Source organism: Hoplias malabaricus, chromosome Y, assembly GCF_029633855.1.
Source record: "Hoplias malabaricus isolate fHopMal1 chromosome Y, fHopMal1.hap1, whole genome shotgun sequence".
NCBI classification, from domain to species: Eukaryota; Metazoa; Chordata; class Actinopteri; order Characiformes; family Erythrinidae; genus Hoplias; species Hoplias malabaricus.
In genome coordinates, this window is record NC_089820.1 from 21,161,942 (window position 1) to 21,189,690 (window position 27,749).

Consider the following 27,749-nt stretch of genomic DNA (forward strand, 5'->3'; position numbering starts at 1 on the left):
CTCTTTTCCACTTTAAAATATTTAATAGATTGACTGCATACATCAGAAAACTAAATGCTGTAGCACTTAACATTAAAATTTACAGATAAAACCAATGTGCTACAATTAGATTTAAAATACTATGTTATAATTTATTGATTAATTGAAATAAAAATGAGTAAACATGAAGCATCACAGTACTAGAATCAAACATTACAGATGTAGATGTGCAATGTTTAATCATTAAGAACAAAATAAATAAGCAACAAGGAGTTAACTTTTGGTATGAGTTTCAAAAATGCATCACATTCAGGGTCACAAAATTAGGTACATTGCACTGGGAGGGGGGGGTCCACTGCCTCAGTAACATTCACAGGTAATACACCAATAATGCCTTCAACATGTTAGGATTTAAGAAGGAAATCATTTCTGTCACGCAGGTGTAAATAGAACAATTCTACCATGAGAAAAGTAACACAAGGCAGTGATCATGGGATAAAACTGATACAGAACTAAATTTATTTTGTGTAACTAAAGAGAATTTAACAGTAATTAACTAATTACAGACAAATGTAGTAGCATTGTGTTAATGAACTGGAACATTACTAGAAGTAACAGATGAACAGAGCAGCACTGGTAATAAAAACACCAGTCTTTGGATAAATAAACAGATCAGTCTTCATCCTCGACTTCAGTGAATATGTCACAGAGGAAAAACTGAGACACTTTGGATGGTTCGTCTTCACTGGACGTGGAAGGACCCTGTTCATTTGGACCACGAGGAGACTTCCTCCGCTGGATGCAAACAAACACAAAACATAGATTACTGAATAAATTAATGTGAAATTGAGATCATACCATGCATAAAATCTCATCTAACATTTGTACAAAAAGTGTAAATGACCTGATAATATAACCCAGCACAAGATTTGGGCCAATACCAGTAAAAATCAATTAATAATATAATAATACATAAAAAAGCAAACAAACAAACTACTAAATTCATAAGCTTTTCATTAGATGTTTGTGAATTTGTACAGTTTTATAACCCAACACGAGTTATTCATTCATTTATCCATTCATTATCTGTAAGCGCTTATCCAGTTCAGGGTCGCAGTGGGTCCAGAGCCTACCTGGAATCATTGGGCACAAGGCGGGAATACACCCTGGAGGGGGCGACAGTCCTTCACAGGGCGACACACACTCACGGACATTTTTGAGTCACTAATCCACCTACCAATGTGTGTTTTTGGACTGTGGGAGGAAACCGGAGCACCCAGAGGAAACCCACGCAGACACAGGGAGAACACATCACCTCCTCACAGACAGTCACAGAGACTGAGAATCAAACTCACAACCTCCAGGCCCCCGGAGCTGTGTGAATGCAACACTACCTGCTGCGCCACCGTGCCGCGATAACACGAGTTATTGTGCATAACAAATTGTAATTTAATGCTAAAATGATTAATTATTTCTATTGGAATTTGTTGTTAAGGTTTGAAATGCTTACATATAAAATAGTATAACAATTATTTTGCTAACTTTTCTCATAGCAATATAAGCCTATTATTACAAAACTAATGGGTGTAATTACTAAATAATTATTCAGTAACAACTGAAAAATTATGTTTAATTTGAGTCAATACAATTTGTTGCCAGTCCTATATTGGTACCTATTATTAACAACCTGTAAAGACTTATTTGTGCATTTACTTGTGCATGCTATATTTTTTACTAGCCATATATTGTTAATTTAAGGTACAATTAAATATAACTCTTTCTCAAGATCAGGAACAATGAAAGAAATTTTAATTCTTCAGTTGATATCACAGTTGTTTACTTGCACTGATATCTGTAATGTGAATGTTGATGCTGTCCAAAGAAAATCATCATTTGTACACATCAGCTTGTGTATAAAAAGTTTGTTTATGAAAAGTGCACGACTGGTGGATCAATAATTCTCAATCAGTAATTCTCACAACAGTTTTTGGAGGTTTTATGGACAGCAGGGATATTTAGGTGGAGCACCTGTATCTAACTAGTACCAACATGGTGATGTTTACCTGAGGTGAAGTCCTGGGCTGAGATGTGCGTTTTGAGATCCTGACTGGAGAGGAAGTTGGGGTGGAGGAGTCAGAGCTAAAACCTGCTCCAGGGGTCTGTACTTTTAATCGAGGCAGGACAACTCTTGGCCAAAGGGTTGAGAGTCTAGGAGACTGAGAGTCACTTGCTGTCAGAGAACGTTCTTTACCCCCTGAATCCACTTCCACTTTGGATGTGTGAGCAGCATCTTTGCTTTGTTCCGTAAACATTTTGTCAGACTCCTGTTCTCTGGCTGCTGCTCTGGTGTGGGGTCGTGTTGGTGAGGAGAGCTGGACTGACCGTGGCTGATCACCATCTGAGGAGTTCTCTTCGTTTTTAACAATCGTCTGTTTTGATATTGTAGGCTTCCTCTGCAGCTTGGCTTCTGCAGAGAGATCAGAGGAAGCACAGTGAGGGCATGTCATAATTCTTGCCATTGATAACTGACATCTTAGGGTGGATGGGGTGCACAGCTGGAGCAGGTCTTAATTACAAACCGAGCAATAGACAACAAATGGTTTTTCTAGCTCTAAGACACCCGTGGGTAATTTTATGTTTAGCCAGAAACCGAATCAGTCGAATGCAAACTTCTCAGTAGAATTACTCACCTCTCTGTCTGACAGGGGACTTGCTCATCTGAGACCCTGATGAACATCCATTTGAATCCTCCTTATTTTCAGGCTCCATTTTCTACAGGAGACAATGGCGGACTAATTTAGCTGTGTATTGTGTGACTAATGTGTTAAACATAGAATTAAACAGAACTAATTATACGTTTTGTGTCTTTGTAGAGAGGCTGCTTGCCTTTACCTTTTCAGTGGATGGGACCAAACATATATGAGAAACACCTTTACTCACATTTTCGGAGTGTGTGAGCTCTGGTTTGGAACTGGAAAAAAATAATAAAGCCACAGTAAACATGAGTCAATTGCTTGTATCTATATAGTCTCAAACTGCCAGACACTAAGGAGAATCTGGTAACTTTCACTAATTAACATGTCCAAGAATCGCCTACAACTGCAGGAAAACAAATTCAACTGACATGCAAAAGACCAATCACAAGTTTGCTATATTGGCATGACGTGTATTCAATACAGACCAGCACTAGAGCCAGTACCAAATGATAAATGAAGGAGCGTATCCGTGGATGTATAGACAGCCAATCAGAATGCAACTGGCTGAATCCAGTCTGCTGTGGGTGGCTGAGATTACTATCTTTAAGACAAAGCAACTCATTCATTCATTCATTCTCTGTAACCCTTATCCAGTTCAGGGTCGCGGTGGGTCCAAATCAAATCAAATCAAATTGTATTTATATAGCGCTTTTCACAACAAAAAGTCGTCACAAAGCAGCTTTACAGAGATCCGGGTCCAAGCCTCCTATGAGCAAGCCAGGGGCAACAGTGGCAAGAAATAACTCCCTCAGCACACGAGGAAGAAACCTTGGAAGGAATCAAGACTCATAGTTATAGTAATGTAAATGTAGTATATTAGTGATGTATGTGTCTGAGAAAGGAGAATGTGATCAGGGATTCTGTGTGAGTTAAAAGTAGGTGCAGAGTTAATTTGAGATAAAACAGCATGGCCAAGCATGATAGTCCAGAGCCTACCTGGAATCATTGGGCGCAAGGCTGGAATACACCCTGGAGGGGGCACCAGTCCTTCACAGGGCAACACACACACACACACATATTCACACCTACGGACACTTAGTCAATCCACCTACCAACGTGTGTTTTTGGACTGTGGGAGGAAACCGGAGCACCCGGAGGAAACCCACGCAGACACAGGGAGAACACACCAACTCCTCACAGACAGTCACCCGGAGCAGGAATCGAACCCGCAACCTCCAGGTCCCTGGAGCTGTGTGACTGCGACATCACTGTGCCGCCCACAAAGCAACTCTTTCCAGAGTAATTGATTAAGGTCTTCTTACCACGCTGAAGTCTTGTGAAGATGGGGTGTAGTTTGCAAGTCTTCAGTTTTTGCTGGGTCCAAAAGAGAGGTTTCATTGGTCTCCATCTGGGTTCGTTTACAGAGAACTACTGGTTGCATGTGCATTCCAATCTGATTTGACTCTTTCTTTAGCCAGGCTGTTAAGGTCTGCTGATGCGTTTTTGAACCAATCTGAGGACTCTTTAAAGCAGCATCTCCTGAATAAGACAGACTTTTTGAAGATGCATTTTTCTTCACTGTCCATTGTGCAAATGGAAATTTCACCAGCAGTTTTCCTTGGACAAAAAAAAAATAATAAAAAAAATAAATCAAAGACCACCTGACTAATGACTGATTTAACAAGCTACAGCACCACTGCCACACAGCAAAGAATGTCCGGACTGCACTCCTTTACCTTTGCTTTTTGCAGGGGATTTCTTCCCCTTTATTACTGATGGCTTTCTTGACTCTTTTGACGGGCTGGAAATGGCTGATTTTTGTACCTGCTGCAGGAAATAATAAAGACTCAACTACCTTTTCAATGCTGCAATACTTACAGGTCTAATTTTGGATGCTTTTGTGTAATATTCTGTTAAATATGTGTCCCATGGTCTAACGACTTTACTGCTGTTTTTGGTTTTAAAATAAATAGGAAAAGGTGCTCTGTAAATTTAACATTGTGTTTTACCTTTCCTTTGACATGTCTATAGACGATATACTAAACCAATTTTGCCTCTCACCATCAGATCCTTGCTTAAATCTTTGACTTCTGAAACAGGGACTTTGGCCTCTGTTAAGACCATATGAGAAACACTGGTTATTCCTTTTATCTCTTCAGAGCCCAACGGCAGAGAGTCAGTACTGAGAAACAGATCACAAACAACAAGATGACAAGAAGTCTGAGACACTGCAGAGCATAGACAGTTGTTAAAGTTGTTTGTCAAGCATGTTATCTTCACTCTTACCATCTTGAGACCCTCACAGTGCAAGGTATGATCTGACGTCTTTTCTGTAATTCTTCCTCAGTGCTTGAGTCTTGAGCTGAGCTCACTTTGGCTTCAACGTCTAATTCAGAGGCACTGAAGACATTACCCTTCTCCAGTTTTTCAGTACATGAGTCAGTTTTAGAGTTTGTCCTCTCCTCCTGCAGCTCATCTTGATCTAGCAGGAAAAAAAAATCAGAGAAAACTATCACAGACTGGAACGAATGCAAAAAGTGTTCCAACACTGGTCAGTTTTCAGGAAGAAATTATGTTAAAGCAAAAACAGAATCCGATTACCATTCTTCCTGAAGGCTGTTATACTCCCATTTGACACAGGTTTCTTTTTCTGCAGGAAACAATTCAGGTAAAATGTTAAACAATCAGTTGCAAACCTTTAGTAATTCACAAGTAAATGCAAAAACCTATGTTTATTGACCCCTTCATTATGAACAGCTTTAGAATCAGACAATCATCCAATCACGTTTCAGCAACTTAATCCAGAAAATCAAATAAACTATATACCTTTTCATCGTGAGCCTCTTCCTCTTTATTAGAACCACATTCTAATGACATTAGCCAGTCTTTGCTTAAATCATTTCCCATCTCTTCAGAGACAGGAACAAAGATGTCAGTCAAGACCATGTGAGAAACGCCCACGCAATCCTCCTCAGTATTCTCAGAGTAACTGGGTGAAGTGCAAAAAATAAAAAAAACAAAAACATAATTTAGGTATCTGTAACTGACAACGTAAGGGCTGACTTTAAATTTCTGATTTATTATTTATACTAGGGTGACCAGATCTGAGATGGTGAAAAACAGGACACGTCTCACGGGGGGGAGCTCTCGCCCCTCGCTTACGTTTCGGCATGAGCTTTGCCTGAAGTAAACAAGGACTACTGACGTGCAGACTGACCAATTAAATGTTTACAGAGAAGGTTATTGACCAATAACGGTAGCTCTAACGTCAGACCGTCCAATCAGAAGATTTTAGGCTACTTCACCACGCCCCCTTCTCACTCAAGCGAACCAATCGGAGTAGGGGAGGGCGGGACTAGTTTGTGAACGAAACGCTTCTCGGAGTTCTATGTAAGCTCTAGAAAAACAAAATTTGTGAAATTCCGCTCGGCCATTTTTTTAACTCTAAAAAAGGGGACATGTCCGGGTAAAAGAGGACCTCTGGTCATCCTAGTTTATACACCATTACATATAAACTTTGCTGCTCACTATGAAGTACTCATCATCACACTAAAAGGTGCAGTCTCATGGCTTGGATTTAAAAATCCTCCATAGGCCATTGATGAACATTCTTTGACTTCAGAGCTGGGCTCCTTATCACTTTTAGGTCTAACTTCTTCTGTTAAAAGCCCTGAAGTTTTGCAATCTTCTTCCTCAAGCTCAGGTTTTTTGGAAGTTGCAGAGATGATTTGTGAGGAAGCACCCTGAGGCAGTTTTGGGCTTTCTGTCTTAATGGACGCTCTTCCTCGTAAATTAGGCTTCACCTGCAGCTTGCCTTTACAATTAGAATAAAAAATATCCTGATCAGGCAACATGACATGATATATAAAAATTTTACTTGATAACCAAAGTAGCAGCATTTCCTCACCTCTTCGTCTGATTGGGGGTTTAATTTCTTGAGAAGCGGATGCTCTGCCAAGTGTTGTTTCAGAAGAATCTTTTCGATTTGGAATACATGCCCCATTATCCTTCCGCAGAATAGAAATAAAAGTGTATGTGATATGTAAAGGATCTCACAGGCTTATTAAATGTATTCATTAAATTAATAATAATATTAATTACATGTAAGAAATTATAATAATTCAAGACTTCTGAAAGTCAGACATTTAGATTTGTTGCATAATTAAATGACTGGGGTGTTAGTCAGAGTTGCTGGATGTGAAACTGTTGATTGTGTAGAATCAATAACTTTACAATGCTTGTGATAGGAACCAGGGTTCATGATACCTACAGTGAGTCTGAACTCTTGTACTGAGTGTGTGAACTACTGATCATAGTAAAACAATAGTAAATCCACTGTTTTCATTCACAAAATGCTGTTTACTGAACCCTGAAGAAGCCAAATGCATTCTTTTTCACAATTCTGAGCCAAATTAATGAAATAACCCATATCACATACCACTCTGTATCTCACGTGTCTCTCAGACCAGTGGTAGCACAAGCAGACCAATGTGGACACCCTCAATGACAAAAATATTACCTCTAAAATGCAATTCTGCCATCCTCTGGAAATTGGTTACAGATTTTGCCCTTATTTTTAACATATTTCATGCAACAGTTTTTTTTCTGATGGTGTCTTTAAATACAAAAGGTTTAATAGTGCTTTCTTGTTTAAAAAGCTTTGGGCCTCGATTGATGCCCTACTCACAGAGGGTGTGGACTCAGTACTGTCATCGGGCACAATTGCAGAAGCAGGAACCATATGAGAATCCTGAGGGACTGAGCCAACACTAAAACACAATCATAAAAGGTAACAACAATGAGTACCCAAGATATTAAAATGAGAAAAAATGAATCATCATTATTAATATCATTTAAGTTTTGAGATGTTTTTTTTACCATTGTGAGATGCTAAAAGTGCAGGGTGTAATGTGGTGCTTTTGCCCTAAATTTTTTCCTTTACTGGGATCCGATGATGTACTTTCTTTGGATTCTGGTGATAACTGGAGTTCTGCTGAAACTGAATCCTGATTTTCTTGAGCTGCACTGGTTTGCTGAAGGTTTGGTAAAGCAGCTTGTGATGAAGATGGCAAGCTTGTCACAAGATTAGGCTGTAGCTTGTCTTTGACAAAGATCAGAAAAAATATGCCATGATGGCAAAGAAACAATAACATAAGAACAAAGCAACCACAGATGAAATGACTTTAATTGTTTGCATACCTCTCCATCTGGCATATGGTGCTGTCTCCTCTGACAATGATGGCTCATCTTTTGAATCCACTGCTACAGTAAATGATGAGTTGGACACTGATGGAGTGTATTTTTCCTGGAGGAAATATGTTCAATGAACAAAACACCTTTCTTCAGGCCACCTCTAGATCAGACTATATAGCAAATCCTTTTAAATGAAATTGCTAATGCTAAATGCTAATACTCTTAGTCATTAATTCATAATAGTGCAAATACAAGGACAGTTAGCTGATCTTAACAGATATTTTCAGTGCTAACATTGTTAACAGGTTTTCACAATCACAACAGGTTTTCAGCAAAATTGTCCACCTGTTCTTGAAGTGACGTCATGTAATGAAATGTACCTTTGCTATCTCTTCATAGTAAGCGCTGTCCTTTGTTAAATCATCTCCAACCTCAGAGACAGGAAGGAAAACGCTGGCCAACGTTATGTGAGAAACACCCTCACATTTCTCAGAGTCCTCAGAGTCTTGAGCAAGTGGGGACATGCTAAAGACAAAAATTAATGCTAAAGGTAATGAAGATCTTGAACTAGTGCTATCATGATGTTATTAAAAGCCCTGAGGCTTTCTGTCCTCTTACCGTTTTGAAACCCTGACCGTGAATGGTGTGCTCTGATACTGAGGCTTCAGATCAGGGAGCACTTTGGCACTGTCTTTATTGTCAGACACACCTTCTGATTCCAGTTTCATACAAATATTAGTGTCCTCATCCTTCGCCTGAGGTGTTATGGTTTGAGGAGTTGTAACTTCAACCAAATTTTGACTGTGTTCTTCTGCAGGCCCTGTTTTTTTAAAGAGTAAATTTAGTGCTATTAAAACAGTATATTTAAATTAAACAACATTTTTAAGCATTTAGATGACAGTTATCAGCATTAAGAAAAAACATTGATTTGTACCTTTTTAAACAAGCAAAGCTATCTTCTCAAAATTATATAAAGGATTTAATTTAATAATCAACTGCATAAAAACCAACGGTTACCACGTTTGACATCATAACAAAAGGAAAAATCAGAAATAAAAACCTGAAGGTCAAATGTAATTGCAATTTTCCTATGACCATATAACGAATTTTACATCTTACACTTTTAATTTTACAAATCACGTTTAAGCAAAATGATAATAATAACTCATGTTTAATAAAGAGGATTTAAAAAAACAAATAAATCACACATCCTCTCCACTTACCCGCTAAATGTTTCTCTTGAATCACTGATAGTTTATTTGTTTCTTCTTCAGTTTCTGTGCCCAAAGTAGTAAACAACTCATTTTGTGAAATGTCCACACATTCTTTTTGAACTTCTCCAGTTTCCATTGACATGAAGTCACTAAGATCAAAAGCAAAAAGCAAAAAAACACTGTGTCAAATTATTGAGCACATGGCTGTATTATGCACTAATAGGAAATTCAAGGAGCAATGATCAATATCCAGAATCTTTCACCTACACCTAAATGCTTGGTAAAAACATTACATTCAGGAGGTGTGTTTACATTATATGCCATACACAGCTTTCAAAAAAAAATATATATATATAATCATTCATTCATTCATTCATTCATTATCTGTAACCCTTATCCAGTTCGGGGTCGTGGTGGGTCTAGAGCCTTCCTGGAATCATTGGGCGCAAGGCAGGAATACACCCTGGAGGGGACACTAGTCCTTCACATTTTGACACACACTCACACATTCACTCACACTAACGGATACTTTAGAGTCGCCAATCCACCTACCAACGTGTGTTTTTGGACCGTGGGAGGAAACCCACACGGATACAGGGAGAACACACCGAAAAGACAGTCATGAGTCAGATAAAGTTGTACAATGTGATTATCAAAATTAAAGATGATGTCAGAAAACAGAACAGAGTTACAACATAACTGCATGTTGTAACTATTTAATATAAACTATAAATCTATTTAAATGTAATAATAATAACAATAATGTGGCTTTTAGAAAGCCTAACATTAATTAAATGCAGACTGATTAGCCTAAACATTGTCCTCTTCTGGAGTGAAATAAATTGTAACATCTGCCTGAAAAATTGTGAAGTATTATCTGTCCATCCTGATATGAATCTGATATCACTGCGCATCCTTACAGGAAACAATGCAAGTCTTAACTAGGACCATGGAGTAAAGCACCTGTGAGACACTGAAGGAGAAGATATAGAAGGCTGGTCTGTAAGCAGCAGCTGTGATGTCATCACTGAGATATTACTGGCGGAGGCTGAGTACGCTTCAGTAACAGGAATCTCATACAGAGTCAAAATGACGGTGGGTTCCTCATCACCACTGACATCTTTGTGAAGACAGTTGCACAGGGAGAGAAAAGGAAGAAAAAGAGTTATTAAAAACACACAAACAAACCAGCTACCTACTAATTTTGGGGTGCATAATTAAGCTCACCTTCAGCTGGCTGGATGATCTTTGCAGGAGCATATAATTCCTATCAATATAAAACCAGCAGTCGGTCATGCTGCACACTTCATATAATCCACTTGCACAAAGTTACCTGTCTACTTTGTTACTTTTCCCTCTGCAGTCTGTGTTGGTAAAGCACGACTTACACTATATGAAGTGTCCACCGTTTGGAGGTCTTCAAATACAGATGCTCCTAATGGTAGTCTTTGGGGACGTGGAAAAAAGAGTTTCAAATCTTCTACACTCTGAAATATTATCACTGTCATTTGCATTTTTAAATTTTCAGCAATGAAGTCTACAAATTGATCTTGAGTACATACGAATCCATGTGACAAACTTCATCCAATTGCCCAGTAACCAGCTGTGGCTCTTCAGAACTGGCTGCTTTCAGAGCTGCTGTAGAGATGTTCTCCTGCTCCAAAACTGCAGAAGATCCTCCACAAAGAAGTGGATCTATGAATAAATAGATGTAGTTTAAAAAAAAAAAAAAAAAAAAAACACATTTGTGGAACATACAGTATAGCTTACCACAGGGCTCTCACTCACCACTGATTGTTTTACTTCCACTGTGGCTTTTAGGGACTTCAGTTCTTGAAGTAAAGCCTGGAACGATGGACTGATTTGCTGGTTCAGGTCCTATATCCACTGCACAAGACTTGGGTTTCTCCTCCTCGTTGGAAAGCCTCTCCTTGTTTGCATCTTCAGAGTCACTGCGCTGGTTCTTACCAGGGCTCTGAGGTAAGATCTTCTCAGAGGAAACTAAATATCAAGACAAAACATACACGTCCAACACAAGTTTGTGCTTCACATATTCACTGAATGATTCTCATGTTTACAGTAGAGCTTAGATCTTACTGTGTTCTGTGTCTTTTTTCTGTAGAGAAATGTGTGTGATTTTGGATGCCAATCTGAGGTTAGGTTTAGACCTTGGGAATCTGCTTCTCCTCTTCATGACGCAACCATGTTCAGAAGGGACTGAGATACTAGGAGCTAACGTGGAGCTGCTAATAACAGAAAAAAATATATTCTGGCAACATATTTATTGTTATTACTTTGGGGCTTTCAAAAGTATTAAATTAAATCTTTACAATTTGAATGGCATTATATTTTACTGCTCTAAACACAGCTTCTACATAAACAAAAATAAACTGTCTGGAATAAAATAGTTGTTTGACAACACATGATGGCATACCTGGGTGTAAGAGCCTCCTCTGTTACTTGCTGAGTACTGTCCTCCTTCACTGGTGCATCCTCCATAGACCTATCTAATGTCTCTTGCTTGTCCAAAATAGACTCTTGGGATCCCGGTTTGATTTCTGGTGTCACCACTACACAATCCGATTCCTTCACGATTTCAGAAGCTGTAGGAAGAGACTGAAGCAAGTCCTCTTCCTGAGAATCCTCTATAATTACCGGCTCAGGCACTATGGGCTCCACTGGTTTCTCCTGTATTTCCAGGCTTACCGACATAGGCCCTGGTGATTTCTCCTTAATTTCAGGCACTGCCAGTGTAGAGTTATCTGCTTTAATTTCTGTTGCTGACGATACAGAGCTCTGTGAACCTGCTTTTAATTCCATTACACCCTCTACAGACCCCTGTGACCCCTCCTTAATTTCTGCGGAAGCCATCACTGAGCCCGGTGACCCCTCTTCTGGTCTCTGTGGCTCATCTTTACTTTCCAGCGTTTTCAACACAGACCCTTGTATTTCTGGTGTCATCACTACAGATTCCTGTGACTTTACGAAGACTTCAGTGGAAGCAGAAATAGACTCTTGGGAGCCATCTTGGATTTCTGGAGTCAGTAAGAAATCTGCCTTAGGCTCCACAACGGTTGTGGATGATGCCAAAAAAGCGTCATGGATCACAAATTCAGGGAATGAGCCACTTAATGTTTTATTGGTCACAGGCACATCACCCTCAGAATCAACTGTGTCCAGAACTACCTGAGGTTGAGAAGCTTCAGGGTCCTTTGCTGCAGTTGTTTAATGTGTGAGAAAGTCAGGTTTCATTTTACTACTGCATTTTAGAAGTCATTTAGAAGTCAAAAATGAACAAAAACATGTTCTTACCTTTATCTATATTGGGATTCACCAGGTGTTCAGGACTCTTTAAGGGAGATGAAGTTGCTAACTTGTCTGCTGCAGAATGACTGCTAACTGCATGGTGATAATTGAAAAATAATAATTGTATTTAGTGGTACAAGTTGCTATCAAACTGTTGGTATCCGATGCAGACTCTTTCATATCTTTATAACTAGTGCACAGAGTGAAGAAGATTAGCCAATTTCATTTTTAAGAGGTCATATTATGAATTATTACAATATTAATTTGGTGTTCTGGAGCCTTCTAACCCCCAAACTCTGAAATAATCCAACCCAGTCAACTTTACTGTGTGCTGCCCAAGACAAAATGAGATGTTCTGATATTGTGCTGCATCCTTACATAGGGTTCAGACATTTCAGAAATGTTCTACCTCCTCACCCGAGTCTCTCCAATCAAAGCACTGGGCCCATGTTTACACAAGAGTGCCAAAATGAGGTTTTAGTGAGCAAAACAAGCATAACCACTGCAGAGAAATATGAGTACTGAATAAATATGGAAAAAAATGAGAATGGAGAGGGAAAAATAGAGAGAACAGAGCAAAAAAGGCTAAAAACCAAAGCTTCTGCTCCTTTTTCCTCACTCCTGGGCTCTTGCGTTTAACTGAGCTGTGGCTCATTCTCATTTAAAGGAATAGGTGCTGAAACCAGTTGTTGTGAACAGGACTGTTCAGACTTCTGAGTTGTTTGATCCTTGAGGTATTTTGTTGACTAATGCATATCACAGATGTGTCCTTATAACATAAAAACTGTGTACACTTGTGGAAAAGTGGTAGAATATGTCCCCTTTTCAAACATCCCAACATTGTTAACAAATGCGTACCCCCACACACAATCCATGCAGATAAACCTTACATCTTACCTTCTGAACTTAAACCAGACATGTTTCTTGGAGTTGGCATATCAGACTGACCCTAAAAAGGTGATGTAAAATTAACAGTGTCATTGATGCCAACATAGAACAGTTTCTAACGTTACTTATGTAATTACTGAGCATGTACATGAGCATACAAGTGATTTATGATCCAGTTCCACAAGGTGCTTCACATCTAAAAAGTCCTGCTTCCCTTGATTACCCCTTTATAGCACAATGGCTGAAATCTCTCCACTCACCAACCCAGGCTCAGTAGTTAATTCCATGTCTTTACAGCATTTCTCAAGTGCAACACTAGATGAAGACATCTGCTGAGATATGTCTCCAAGCTCTTCCACCACAGATTCCACCTCAACTGCTTCACTGTTCTCCTCCATGAGGTTGCTACACTGCAGCTGAAAGGATAGCTCTGTGTTCAGTGATAAATCCAGTGGACTCACTGATGGATCATCTTCACTAGTTCGGTCCTGATCATTGAGGATCATGTGCACTTCTTCACGAGATAACACCACCATTGGCTTTCTCTGGAACATCTGACCTACGTGAGTGAATGTAATGTTATTTCAGGGATAGAGCATGGGTACCCACAAAGACATAATTGATAACACCAGGAAGGACTTACTCTCTAAATGCTGAAGGCATGAATAGTCAATCAGGTTCTAAAGAGGAGAAAAAAACCCCAAATGTTTTGAATCTGAGACAGTTCTAATGTTCAAGAAAAATAGGGTTAACCAAAAGAGTTGAGTGTCACACACATTTACCCTACCCCCAGTTCTTACACAGGAAAATAAGGCTAAAAATTCACAAGGACATTTAATTGTAAAAACAGGTCAACATGCTAAAAACTTCACAAATGTGCCTCATATCATAATTTTGTGGATTCTGACACAATAGCTCTCTACAAATACCAGCAGTCCTGACCAGAGCAAAGCAAAACTAACTGTAAAAATATTCTATATTTCTTATCCACTTCATATTGAACTACTAAAAATATGTTTTAAAAATTTATCTCAGATCTGAGTGTGCCGCAACTGTTCATCAACTTTGAACAACCACTCTTTGCAAAGATATCAGCTCCTATTAAGCGTAATGAGACTGGAAAACGAATGGGATCTGAAATCAGTCCTCTATACCTAATCTCACAGGATTCTAAGGTCCATGTATTTGGACCCTTCTATTTAGCCCTGCAGGAAGCCCCAATTTAATCTCTCCAGCTTGAGTCAGTTGGGATTTGATTAAATATATGCTGCTATTGACTGTAACAATATGAACTTAAACAGATGTGACCCTTAGGAAGAGAAACAGCCCCACAACAACACGGATCCACCACTGTACTTTACAGTGAGGGCGAGGTACTTTTCCACATCGACATTTTTGTGTCTATGCCAAACCTCTCTCTGGTTTTGTTGCCAGATAACTCTCTGACCACAGAAGATTGTGCCTGTTTATCGTCCTGTATTTATACTCCATTGACACATAAGTCAAGTCTGATCATTTAAGGATTCCTTATTATTGCAAAGCATTAGTTGCAGAGCATAAGATTATTTCTATTCCTAGGCTGAGCTGCAGTGCTTTGTCTAGCATCTTGACGCCTGGTCCTGTATGACTCCCTGTTATCGCTTAAAGTGGAAGCCAATTGATGAAAAACATTGTCTGGAGCAAGTCTGTGATTAATTTCCCATGCATTTGTTCAGAAGGCTGGTTGTTGGGGCATTAGCTTCCATTTTTAGCCTCCAATAATGTTAGCCTTGTAGCAATCTTTAAACATTTAACATGTTTTCACTGAATAAAAATGACATTTTTTGCCAACCAATTGCTGTAATAAAGCATAGATAGCTTGATTTCTCACATCTTCTATGGAGCTTTCAGCTTCAGCTTCTGAGTCCTGAGATTCCTGTACAACCATTTGCTTGAGCAGGGCTGTTGGACTTTGATTTGCTGTGGCTCCTGGATCAGGCTCAGTCCCCTCCTGGTCCAGCCTTACTTTTCCCTTCCCTTTCTTGTTAACAGTGGTCAGACTGCGCTTGGCTCGTTCTGCTCTCTGCTTCCTCCTTTTCTGGTCAGAAGAACTCTCACTGACCACTGGAGAAGCAGGGAGAGTCACGGGGGCCTCAGACTCATTACTTTGGTTTTGGACCCTGAAATATAACAATGTTCAGGATAAGAACAGGCAAGCATAAACAAACGAATACATAAACAGAACAGACCACTCTGCCACTGAAATATAGCTACAGTTGTACGCAGGTGTCCCTCCATATTTTATTTCTTCTAAAATAATTAAGTAATTACAAGCAAAGAATTACAAAATGTGATTAAATCATTGTCACATTTATTTGTACCCTGTTGAAGGGTATTAAGCTTTAGAACTATTTAGATTTACAACTAATCTCATTTGACAAATGGCTCTTATGCTGACAGCTTCAAGGACAAAGGGTTAAACTCCTGTCACAGAGCTTCTTTGGTAGGTCAAATTTAAAATTTAAATCTGTAACATTTCTACATCTATAAAAAAATGTTACAAATAAATAAGTGGGGTTAGGGCATGTTTAAAAAAAATTAGCAGAAATATACCTTGGAGGAGTTCTTTCCAGTACAACTACTGCCCGTTTCTGGAGTTGTTCAGCCTTCAAATAATTGACCTCTCCCTATAAGAAATGAAGTGCACTGTTAAAAGACACAATCCATTCCTAAACCAGACAAGAAGCCATTTGAGATTGTCTTTGACCTCACTGATACACACCTCCTGAGTGCCTTCGCTGTTATTCTCACATTGGCTCTCCTGAATCTCTCCTGCAGTCATCTCTGCTTCTGCAGGCTTCTTACGTCTCCTTGCTGCCAGATTAGGAGCTGTTTTTTTAGGTCTTTTGGCAGACCTTTTTGGAACATTATCCATCACTTCAAGTGGGACAGGAGAGTCTATCCTATCCAACCGCAGACCAAAAACAAAACAGGATGTTTGTTAAAATGACAAGAACATGAATGAGTGTGTAAATGAGCTGTGGAGGAAAAGAACTTTCAATTACTTATTCACTTCTTCAGCTTCTACAGTTACTGAAGGTTCTCCATTCTCGGCAGTTCCCTGATCTTCTGCTGTGACTGAAAATAAAACCCCATAATAACCTGAAAGGTCTCGTTTTAATACAATTGTAGTTTTTAGCAGCAGTCACAAAAAGCTTTAGAAAAACAATTAGGCTCCTAAGCCACAAGTGAGTGTCAAGAGATTGTGAGTGAAATCCTTGGTGATCCCTCTACATATCCAAAGCCAGTAGCCTTAGAAATTATTAAAGCTGCCTGCTTTCTGCTCCAATCTTCAAGGTTGTAATTATTTTGGCAATTATCTGGTGTCCTGGTAATGTGTTGAAATATTTCTACTCTTTAAAACCGCATTAATATGACTCAGTTATAAGCATCTTAATTATAATACTGCCTTCTAAGGCTTCTGAGACATCAAGACTGAGATTGCTACCTTCGGTCTCAGACATAGCCATGCTGTGAGATTGGGGGGTGATTTACAGAAAGATTAATAATGGTGGAGAAAACTATATTACCTTTCTTTGATTTTGCTTTTGCTTGTTTTTTTCTCTTTTTCTCATTAGCTTGTGTGTCTTCTTTCAGATCTCCCTTCGGAGAGCGCCTACGCTTTGTATCGAAACCGCCATCCTCATCCACACCGTTCTTCCCTTCATCAGCACCAATGGAATCTTTAGGCTTATTGCTATTATTGCTACCTGTGGATTTCAAACCAAATATAATTAAGAAAAACAAGACAAACTCCATGTCTCTCCTGGTTTCATATCAGAACCAGACAGCATAAATTAATCTGCGCTCTACATCTAGACACTCTCTGTAAAGGTAATTTAACTTGAGTCGAAGCTGTGTCAGGAAACTTTAATTAGGCAGTAAATGCTAAATGTCAGCAAATGTTAATGAGGCAGTGAATGTTAGACGTCAGTAAATGTCAGCTGAAGTCAAAAGTGTGCCACCACCTTTGAGGGACTTCTTGCGTCGTTTGCATTTGCTTCCTTCTACTGATGCTTCATCCTGCGGCTCTTCTTCAGCCTTTTTTGAGCGTTTACGTTTCTTTTGTGGAGCAGATTTACTTGAATACATCTCTTGCTCCTGATCAACATTCACAGGGTCTCTGTTTGTATTTAAAAGGCCACTTTCTCCTTCTGCATCACCCTCAGGAGACTGTACGTCTGAAAAGACAACAAACAGCTTTGAATTGATGACACACAAACATTTTTAAACAGGGACAGCGTTAAGTGTTGACCAATGTGCTTGTCCGAGGAGACTACAAGGTCATAAAGTAAAGTATAAAGATTCCTGAATCTAATAGATGTTTACTTTATTTCTAGGCATGTGCACAAGGCAGTGTGGTTACATTTGTAGGTTGGTTCCCTCTTTCCAGACTGAAAGTACACACTGCTCCATTTAAGTTCTGGTTTGGCTAGTACAGACACTGATATATTACAAAAAAGTAATACACAACGCACACACTCAAAATCCTTCATAAATAAATGTCACAATGGAAAGAGCAGAAATTACCCAGTAAACAAGGAACGTCCCTGGACGTTCAAAATAGGTCTAAAAGTAGTCTGTTCGTCAAGAACATATTTTAAGCGTCGATGGACGTCCAAAATCCATCTTAATAAGTTAATTAAGTGGTGACTAATGCGTTTTATACAAGTAATTTATTTCGGGACCAATTAATAACTTGAATAACGTCCAAAATACGTCTAATAGTCTTCTTTTCAATGTCTGTGTTTGGACGTCTTTTCAAATTTCATTTTCAACCTTAAGAGAACATTGATTAGACGGCAGTCATTACGTTATTTCAACGTTGAATCAATGGCTAAATGTTTACTGGGTATGATTTATATTTGATAATAACTGAAATAATATCCAAAAAAATCCCTATGAAGTCTGCTGTAGTCTAATTATCACAACATGTTTAAACACACATCAGCTCTAAAATGTGCAAAGGTCTGTATATATATATATATATATATATAGGTTTTTATATAGATATTCCGATACCCTGAATATGAATATAGATATTCTTGTTGCACAGAAAACAAATTGGACTCATTGCTGTTCTAAAATATTCTATAAAATATGGCTCAATACGTTTTGTAAAGATGTGTCTAACACAATGTGTACATGTAGTTATGACGTTATAAATAATTTGCATTTGCTATACAGTCTTTTGAGACAAAATATATTAAAAAAAATATTTAGGTTATGTTTACTCAAAATGTGTAAACTACCATGGTCTACAGACCACTACTTTTGACGTAACATATGCACCATTTTTGGTTCTCCTGGTCCGTTTAGTCTTCTTTTTTCTCTTGCCTTGTTCCTCACTCAAGTCCCCCTCGTCCTTGTGATCATCACTTTTTCTTTTGCGCTTCTTTTTAGCAGGAACATAGTTATCTGCTTTGTTCATGTGGGGAAGACATTCATTCTCCTTTTCTACATCAATATAATCCCCATCCTCCAAGTCTTCATCACCACCATAGTCACTGAGACATTCCTCTTCGTACTCCTGTGATTTCTTATCTGATGAAAGACCAGACATGTTAAACAGGACTTCACGTAATTCCAGTAACTTTTCAGGTCTACTGCTCTTTGAACCTGACTCAGTATTTTCAGTATTGCACATATTTATTGGAAATCTATGTTACCTTTGGTTTTCCCATGTTTTCTGGGTTTTGTCATGACCAGTCTGACAGACTTTCCTTTTTTTTTATCTTTAGCCAAAATCTTCTCCAGCAGATAACTGAAGAACTCCCTGTCGTATGGTCTCTTGTTTTCTTTATGAGAGAAGAAAAATTAGGAAATCTGCCAAAGCTTGGATTTTTTTAATTAAATCATTCAATATTCCTTGCCTTCTTAAACAATTCTGCAATTGAGACAGAACACCAACATCTAAAAAGACACAAAATACTTACGGAACGCTTTGTCAATTCTCCATCCGTTTTGTTTCTCCTCCTTTTTAAATTTGTTCTGCAATCATCAACACACAACCAGACACACAAGTCAGGCCAATATGTTTTATGAAAACATTTTCAAGTTCAAATTGCAGAAAAAAAACAGTAATCGCAGAAAAAAAAAAAAAAAAAGCAAGTACCTTAATCTCAGCTCGGCTGCGGTGAGGTAAAAGTTGACCAATGAGAGAGAAATCTGTGCCCACCATGCTGATGGCCAGGAAGAACATGTCTGTCTCTGAAACACATTCAATTATCTTTAATAATTCAGAGATAAAAAGAAAAAATTCTGACCAAATCTAAACACTATAGGAGCCTTTGCTGTTTGGCACTATACTGCCAAAAGTATTCAGTCGTCTGTCTTAGCATACATATGAACTTCAGTGACATCCCATTCTTAATCCATTGGGTTTAATATGATGGCTGCAAAGGGTGGGCCGACATAACAGCTTTAACTCTTCTGAGAAGGCTTTCCACAAGGTTTAGGACTATCTTTACATTAATTTAGACCATTCTTATAGAAGCATGTGTGTGAGACACTGATGTTGGATGAGAAGGCCCGACTCGCCATCTCTGCTCTAATTCATCCCATGTGTTCTATCGGGTTGAAGTCAGTACTCTGTGCAAACCAGTCAGTTCTTCAACACCAAACTTGCTCTTCCACGTTTTTATGGACCTTGCTTTGTGCGCTGGTGCACAGTCACAAAAAGGTGGGAGCATGAAATTCTATGAAGCTCCCTATGCACTGTTTGAGCTAATCCGAAAGCCACATGAAGTTTGGAAATATGTAGCAATCGACTTTGTAGAAAGTTGGTAACCTCTGTGCACTATGCGCCTCAGCATCTGCTGAACACACTCCATCATTTAATGGAATTCACTGAGCTCCTAAGAGCAACTCATTCTTTCACAAATGTTTGTAGAAGCAGTCTGCATGCCTATGTGCTTGGTTTTGTACAACTGTGGCCATGGAAGTGATTGGAATACCTGAATTCAATTATTTGGCCGGGTGAGTGAATACGTTTGGCAATACAGTGTACATTTTTGTAAGTAACATTATGGCTAAAGCTAAAAGGGCTTATAGTGCTTATTGCTGCTGTTAAAACAGAATCTCCAAATCTAGTTGATTGTAAAAAGTTTTTATTCCTTCTGAGGCACTCTATTAATGCTAAATCATGTGTAAAAATATTTAAATGTCAAGGAAATACATAAAAAAAAAATATTCACTACATCTGCTCAGAGCAAATAAACTGAAATAACACAATCAAGTCAAGATACACTACGGAAAGCTAGATATTGTATCTTACCTCTAATTGACCAGGTTTTCACATGTGGAAGTTTTCTGAAACTTGAATATGTCGTAGTAGAGCCTCGCTCAAAAAGAGGATTCGAGTTTTCAACCACTTTGGTGTTAGACGACTTTTGAACTCGCACTGTCAAACTTAATACATGCAAAATGGGTTAGAATCTCTTCCATAAGGCAAAGGTTTGGCCAAAAATACAAATGATATAATTACCCTTTTATTTTAATGTTAAACATTATTATTATTATTATTATTATTATCTTTACACTTATATAGCGCCTTTCTAGACACCCAAGGACGCTTTACAATCTACACTGCTCAGAACGCTCAATTCACACACACACACTGGCGAGAAGCGGCAGCCAAACGCGCACAGCGTACTCTCAACCAGAAACGACCGTCCACCTGGAGGACTGCGTCGGGCACTAGGATTTCACCCAGGACAGAGCGCCAATCCATATCTGGGCACACACATTCACACTCATTCACTCACACACCAGGACAGTTATTACAGAAGCCAATTCACCTACCCTCCATGTTTTTTTTTTTGGACTGTGGGAGGAAACCGGAGCCCCCGGAGGAAACCCACGCAGACACGGGGAGAACATGGAAACTCCACCCAGATGGGACTTGAAGACACAAGATCCCAGCGCTGGGAGGCGAACGTGCTAACCACCAAGCCACCGTGCCGCATTTAAAACATGCTTAGTTTTAAAAGACTGTTTGAGGTTACAAGGCTGCTTGAGTGGAAATTTAACTTCACAGATTAGAATTGTGTTTATTCTGCTGTTACTTTAATCCAATTTTATAGGTAACATTGTGCCATACAGTTTCACTTGCAGTAAACTTAGGATTGCAGCTCCATACAAACATAACCAGTCAGTCTAGCTATATTTGGAGCTACACCGGACGTTCATGGGGAAATGCATTATGTGTCCATCTCAGTGGCCCAAGCCACTGTATACTCCTCATATAAGGACAGTTTGCGACAGTTGGAAACTCAGAAAAGACATTTTTGGCCCATCGTCACTTTTGCATAGTCTACTGAAGTTGTGACTTGTAGCATATCAGAAGTACCTTTCTTCATCCAGAATAATGGAGCCATCTTCTGCTACTCTGACCTTCGGCACCAACACCTCTTCATCCTCATGCTCTTCTTCATCCTCCTCCCACTCTGGTGTCTTCTCTGGCTGCCTGGAAACAACTCAATCAGCTCTCAAGGAATTTGTCTCAAGTTTATGAATACATTTCACAAACTGAATGAAAGGTGGTTCTTGTCTAATAGAGAAACATCTAAAGACCCGTTCAGATAGGCATGGTAAACCAGAACTTTTCTTGGGATTATCTGGAGAACTTTATGTGTGAACGCAAATATCTGAATCAACTGTAGTGGACATTACGTAGACCCAATCTGGACCCACTTTATATAGAACAACTATAGAATTACATATTACATTTACAAATCAACAGATCACACACAAGAGCACAAGAGAAAAGCTCTGCTGCATTGCGCTCTGCTAATGAAAATGATTTAAACCAAAATGCATACTTGGGTGATGGTGGAACATCTGCCTCTTCTTGGTTCCCTTCACCAACGGTGGAACCCCTGCAAAATTCATGGATTGTCTGATTAGTGATTACTGATTAGTGACTGCTGACTGACTGAAGTCTGAATTTCAAAGATTAACACATTCACATACACTCCACATTTTTCCAAGCTGGTAGAAGAAAACCAGATTAACACAAACCTCATGGGACTGGTATTTGGTAGATAGTATATGAGGTCCCTCATTGTCATCTTACTACGGTCCACAGAAAGGTCTTCTGGCTTTCTTCTGACAAATTTCTTCTGGCTCTGACGCATTACATGAAAAATAAAGTAAAAGCTTTGAATATTCCAAATGCACCAAATCTAATTATGTTTGCTATATAAACAGTTTTGGTACAATAGAATTATTTTGCTCAGAATATAGGGTCAGAAATTAGTTTCACGACATCAACAACAACAACTGGAATAAAAAAAAGATCTCAGGAGCTCATTTCACCTGAATATCTCTCCTCCGCTCAATTTTCATCAGTTCTTTAAGTTTGAGGGCCCTCAGGATTTTCTCCTTGTCTGAGGATGTTCCGCCCTCCTTCTCAAGAGCCCCTGGCTCATCGACTCTGGACAGTTTCACACAGACCGAAGGCATGGCTAATTTGGACGTAGGATATTTTTGGGGTTCTGGCTCATGTGGTGGCTGTTGGGGCACTTGTCCAGGCTGTGGGGATGGTGGAGAGTCCTCTGTTGACTCATGAACTGGGGGCTTCACAGGGCCAGAGATTGAAGGAACACATGGGGAAGATGGCGTATGTGTTGGGGAAGGCTGTTTGGCTTCTTCGGTGGGAGCTGTGGTGCCTGATGTGCTCGATTCAGACACATGGTCAGAGTTACCCGAGACAGATGTTGTATTTTGTACAGCAATCTCTTTAGGTAATGGTGATGGTACGGTTTGACGAATTCTTGTGGAAGGTTGAGTTGCAGAAGTGGCTTTCGGTCGGACAAGCTTTGGAGTTGCTGTGATCCTCATCCTTCTAAGTGGAACTGCAGCCAAGGTGGTGGTGCCACTAGAGGGTGCTCCATTATTTCTACATCAAATGCAAAGCACAGAAAATTGTCCACAGTATTTCTCCAGTGTGGCAAGTGATGCAAGACTTCTATCAGCCAAGAGGTATTCGATGCTTTGAGCTTTGTATGTAATCTATTGCCACTAAGTGGAAATGGGAATTAAAATCAGTAATTTACCTACGTCTTTTACAGATAAGACATTCATATACAGTACTGTGCCAAAGTCGTAGGCACTTATGTGGTGCTTGTAAAAATATTACCACAAATATAAAAGTATAAATACAGTAAAACTTAAAGTTGTTTTTTTTTCCCTAAAAAGTAGTAGTTGCGTTCTAGTGTGAAAAACAAAGTTGGTTTCCAGATGTGCTCCTTGATTGTATGGACATAGTAAATTCATTCATTCGTTATCTGCAACCGCTTATCAAGTTCAGAACCACGGAGGGTCTGGAGCCTACACGGAACCACTGGATGCAAAGCAGTAACACACCCTAGAGGGTGCACCAGTCCTTCACAGGGAGACACACACATTCACTCACACCTATGGACACTTTTGAGTTGCCAATCCACCTACCAACGTGTGTTTTTGGACCGAAGGAGGAAACCGGAGCACCCGGAGGAAACCCACACGGACACAGAGAGAACACACCACCTTCCTGTGTGTATGTGCATACATATACATACATATGTGTATGTCTGTGTTGCCCTGTGAAGGACTGGCGCCCCCTCCAGGGTGTATTCCTGCCTTGCGCCCAATGATTCCAGGTAGGCTCTGGACCCACCGCGACCCTGAACTGGATAAGGGTCACAGATAATGAATGAATGTATTTGTTTAAGAGTAATTTGTGTAAATAAGATTATACTTTATTCACAATGGTGCTCTTTGTGAATGTGTGAGTGCCTGGGTGAGTGTGTGATGTCATTTGATGGGTTAGCTGCCTTGTTCTCAGTGACTCTGGGTAGGTTTTGAACCCACCATGACACAGAATTAAGTGAAGCAGTTACAGAAAATTAATGAATGAAAAAGTGAGTAATGAATAATTGAAAACCTGATGGATTTCAGCACTTTGATCATGGTGATAACGCAAAAGTTCTCAGCCGTAATAGGTGTTTTGTTAAACATGTGTCCTGTTCACACCTGACATTAACAGGTCATCCCAGCCTAAGCAGACAGCGCGAAGCACAGGTGTTAAACTGGCCTAATTGTCATCCAGTCACCCAAAGAACCAGTTTTTTAATTTGATAAGATTTTTGCCATATCGCAATAATGTGACGTAAGCGCTAGCTTCTCAAGCTAAAGCTGGGGGACATATCGCAAATAATCTATACATTCCATAGTATTTATTCATTCATTCATTCATTATCTGTAACCCTTATCCGGTTCAGGGTCGCCGTGGGTCCAGAGCCTACCTGGAATCATTAGGCGCAAGGCAGGAATACACCCTGGAGGGGTGTATTGCCACAGGGCAACACACACACACAAATTCCCTCACACTCTCACACCTACGGACACTTTTGAGTCGCCAATCCACCTACCAACGTGTGTTTTTGGAGTGTGGGAGGAAACCGGAGCACCCGGAGGAAACCCATGTGGACACGGGGAGAACACATCAACTCCTCACAGACAGTCACCCGGAGCAGGAATCGAACCCACAACCTCCAGGTCCCTGGAGCTGTGTGACTGCGACACTACCTGCTGCGCCACCGTGCCGCCCACATAGTATTTATTTATTTTTAATGTCCCATTCAGTTCTCTGTCTTTCCTCTCACCCACACCACGCTGGCCTGCCATTGTTTGTGTATGCCGCTGGAGCATTTCTCAGCACATTTATCTCGCTCAATTAGGTCTAGCTCTCTGATAACTGTTAGTAAGTCAACAACGGGTAAAAATGAAACCAGAGGTGAACCTTTAATTCCATGTTAAGACCATGCTGTTAAAACCATGACTTGTTTGAGACACACTGCTCTTCCTCACCGCAGGGAGGGGCAGATACTCCACGGCTCCCAAACTGAGAATGCGCTTCTCATTGGTCTCATTTTATTTAGCCAATCAGCTGTCCATCACTTAGTGCTGCAGCCAATGGAGTCACAGTCCCACCTACAGGGGTTTGTTGTTTTTGTAGCGGAGCTGGGAAACAGGTTAGTGCTTTAAAAAAAGTAAATAAAATAAATCTTGTTTTTGCACCGTTTTTCAAAGTAACTACATTAAATTTTTCCCTTGACACATCTATGATGACAAAACTGGTGCAGCAGGTAGTGTCGCAGTCACACAGCTCCAGGGGCCTGGAGGTTGTGGGTTCGATTCCCGCTCCGGGTGACTGTCTGTGAGGAGTTGATGTGTTCTCCCTGTGTCTGCGTGGGTTTCCTCCAGGTGACTGTCTGTGAGGAGTGTGGTGTGTTCTCCCTGTGTCTGCATGGGTTTCTTCCGGGTGACTGACTGTGAGGAGTTGGTGTGTTCTCCCCGTGTCTGCTTGGGTTTCCTCTGGGTGCTCCGGTTTCCTCCAGTCCAAAAACACACATTGGTAGGTGGATTGGTGAATGTGTGAGAGTGTGTGTTGCCCTGTGAAGAACTGGCGCCCCCTCCAGGGTGTGTTCCTGCCTTGCGCCCAATGATCCCAGTTAGGCTCTGGACCCACCGCAACCTGGATAAGTGGTTACAGATAATGAATGAATGAATAATATTAAACTACATATATGAACAGTTTGTGAAGACACCATTTGTTTACTTTGTCATAAAAAGATAAACAGCAGCTTGGATGCAGGCAGTTCATTCCTTAATGTGAGATATTCAGTGTCAAGTAGATACACTGGGCTGAGTTTACTTGAAGTGTGCACTGTGTAACAGTACTATAGGCAAATCTAAGTATCAGATTGGGACTCGGTATCAGATACTCAATATTAAAAGGTTAAAATCAAATATTTAGTTATGGTTTTCATAATATTGTATCATATATTGCCATTTATTTTAGGCATCGAGATATTATCGCCCAGCCCTATTTCATATTGTTATAAATTACACTGTATTGACATAGGGTCAGTAATGGAATTAGCAGATATGTCCTTTAAAAAATCCTGGACATCAATAGATCGACAATTCCCGTTTCCTATGGCACATCCCCACTTAAAACCGATGCAAACACCACAGCCATCACCAGACAGTAATAACTCACAGATCAGCTGAAGAACTTTCTAAAGGTGAATTAAGTGAGTTTTCAGCACTTCTTTCAGCAGACTCTTCCACTAGTGTCTTCCTCTGGGGAGAGGGAAAGGGTTTGACCAGTTCTCCAGCTGTGACTGTGGGCTGAGAGTTGTCTGCATCTTCGGGGGTCTTTGAGGGTTGTTCTCCAGCCGGGTCACTTCGGCCTCCAGGCCTGATGTTAGGTTTGACACTGATTCTTGATCTTCGAATCATCCTGAGAAAAAAAATAAAAATAATAAAATGCAGGATGTTCATAGGATATACACCATTTACCAGTACAATAACTTTACCACATCAGAGAGGCATTAATAAAAGAGAAGTATATGTATGTCAAACTATATTATCATCATAATTGTTTTCAGGGTCAGGGTCAAAATATATTAAGTCCAGAATCATTTTTTCAATCTGTGTCAGAACAACGGTATTCATTTTTCATGTTTAGAAAGAATAAAAGAAATAAAAAAAGGTATACAAAGAATGCATTATATGGATATAAGAGTAACTACTTCAGAGAGAAAAGGCTGCAAATATATACAAATACGTTAGTTTTTGTGACTGCGATAGTGTTCTCCCTGTGTCTGCATGGGTTTGCTCTCAAAATCTAATAACACATGTTGGTAGATGGGTTGGCTGTACAGAATTGTCTGTGTGTGAATGACAGTGTGTAAAGCCCAAGTGTAAAATCCGAGTGATGGATTGACACCGTGCTTGTGATTCTGTGAAGATTGCAGACTCAACATGACCCTGATCAGGATGAAGCATTTCAGAGGAGGAATTAATTTTTACAGACTACTCTGTACCTGCCTCTATTTTCTAGAAAACTCCATGACCAACTGTAAAGTACCTGCACTAATGCAACTGCAGCACTTAAGTATAATTTAAAAAAAAGATAATAATAATGGTTTGGTTACTTTAAGGACTATTCCATTAGTTGCACGTGGGTCTGAAACCTCATGATCCCTGAGACATTGTGGGGTAAGGTTTTAGCAACACAGACGGTCAGAATTAACCGGGAGAGAATTTAACGATGAGGAAAAGCGGCAGTTAGCACCAACATAGGGAGCTACCAGCTTAAAGCATGTCTTTTAACTGCTATAAAAGACAAAACAGCTAGTCTCCACCAAACCAAACTGTATCATCTCCCGGCTTCTAGCACAAATACCGAAATAAACTAAACACCAAGGTAACACTGAGGGAAGGACAATGAGAAAACGTATCAACTCACTTCAGCGCTGTCAACGCTAGAATACCAGAAAATAACCCCCGCAGTTACATTTCTCCTCTCTCTCTCTCTCTCTCTCATTCAGACACACCGGCTACTCTGAGAGAAACCACGCCGGACCCCCTCGACGAGGGG

General features: G+C 39.8%; 1 protein-coding gene across 3 annotated transcripts; it reads right to left on the reverse strand.

Moving 5' to 3' along the window:
- Positions 1 to 37: 37 nt before the first annotated feature.
- Positions 38 to 27,730, reverse strand: LOC136679385 (transcription factor TFIIIB component B'' homolog). Of its 3 annotated transcripts, none has more exons than XM_066657884.1 (46): positions 27,618 to 27,730; positions 26,364 to 26,606; positions 22,634 to 23,216; positions 22,337 to 22,443; positions 22,138 to 22,194; positions 21,666 to 21,782; positions 20,592 to 20,725; positions 19,431 to 19,525; positions 19,252 to 19,306; positions 18,985 to 19,113; positions 18,608 to 18,859; positions 17,284 to 17,496; positions 16,846 to 17,025; positions 16,321 to 16,393; positions 16,038 to 16,218; positions 15,869 to 15,942; positions 15,147 to 15,435; positions 13,920 to 13,956; positions 13,537 to 13,835; positions 13,286 to 13,337; positions 12,395 to 12,481; positions 11,517 to 12,297; positions 11,180 to 11,325; positions 10,871 to 11,083; positions 10,645 to 10,777; positions 10,471 to 10,528; positions 10,310 to 10,349; positions 10,046 to 10,202; positions 9,092 to 9,231; positions 8,487 to 8,688; positions 8,249 to 8,393; positions 7,875 to 7,980; positions 7,554 to 7,776; positions 7,363 to 7,444; positions 6,583 to 6,682; positions 6,204 to 6,489; positions 5,502 to 5,664; positions 5,277 to 5,325; positions 4,962 to 5,157; positions 4,737 to 4,857; positions 4,412 to 4,502; positions 3,998 to 4,292; positions 2,872 to 2,950; positions 2,670 to 2,751; positions 2,043 to 2,446; positions 38 to 774 (listed from the first exon to the last, which is right to left on the reverse strand). In XM_066657884.1, exons 2-46 carry the CDS (start codon positions 26,603 to 26,605, stop codon positions 652 to 654), a joined length of 7,671 nt encoding a protein of 2,556 aa, XP_066513981.1. In that variant the 5' UTR covers position 26,606; positions 27,618 to 27,730; the 3' UTR covers positions 38 to 651. The 3 variants fall into 3 exon arrangements, with proteins under 3 accessions (XP_066513981.1, XP_066513982.1, XP_066513980.1); XM_066657885.1 differs by having other exon boundaries at positions 2,920 to 2,950; positions 11,180 to 11,328; XM_066657883.1 differs by having other exon boundaries at positions 11,180 to 11,328.
- Positions 27,731 to 27,749: the final 19 nt, after the last annotated feature.

What these genes read in the sequence shown, in the direction of transcription:
- LOC136679385 (XM_066657883.1), bottom strand. Translation starts at nt 26,605, where the DNA reads ATGATTCGAAGATCAAGAATCAGTGTCAAACCTAACATCAGGCCTGGA. An exon ending in GAAAGTTCTTCAGCTGATCT is followed by an intron (nt 23,217 to 26,363) that starts GTGAGTTATTAC and finishes CATTTGATGTAG; the next exon opens with AAATAATGGAGCACCCTCTA. An exon ending in ACGGTCAGGGTTTCAAAACG is followed by an intron (nt 8,394 to 8,486) that starts GTAAGAGGACAG and finishes TTTTGTCTTTAG; the next exon opens with CATGTCCCCACTTGCTCAAG.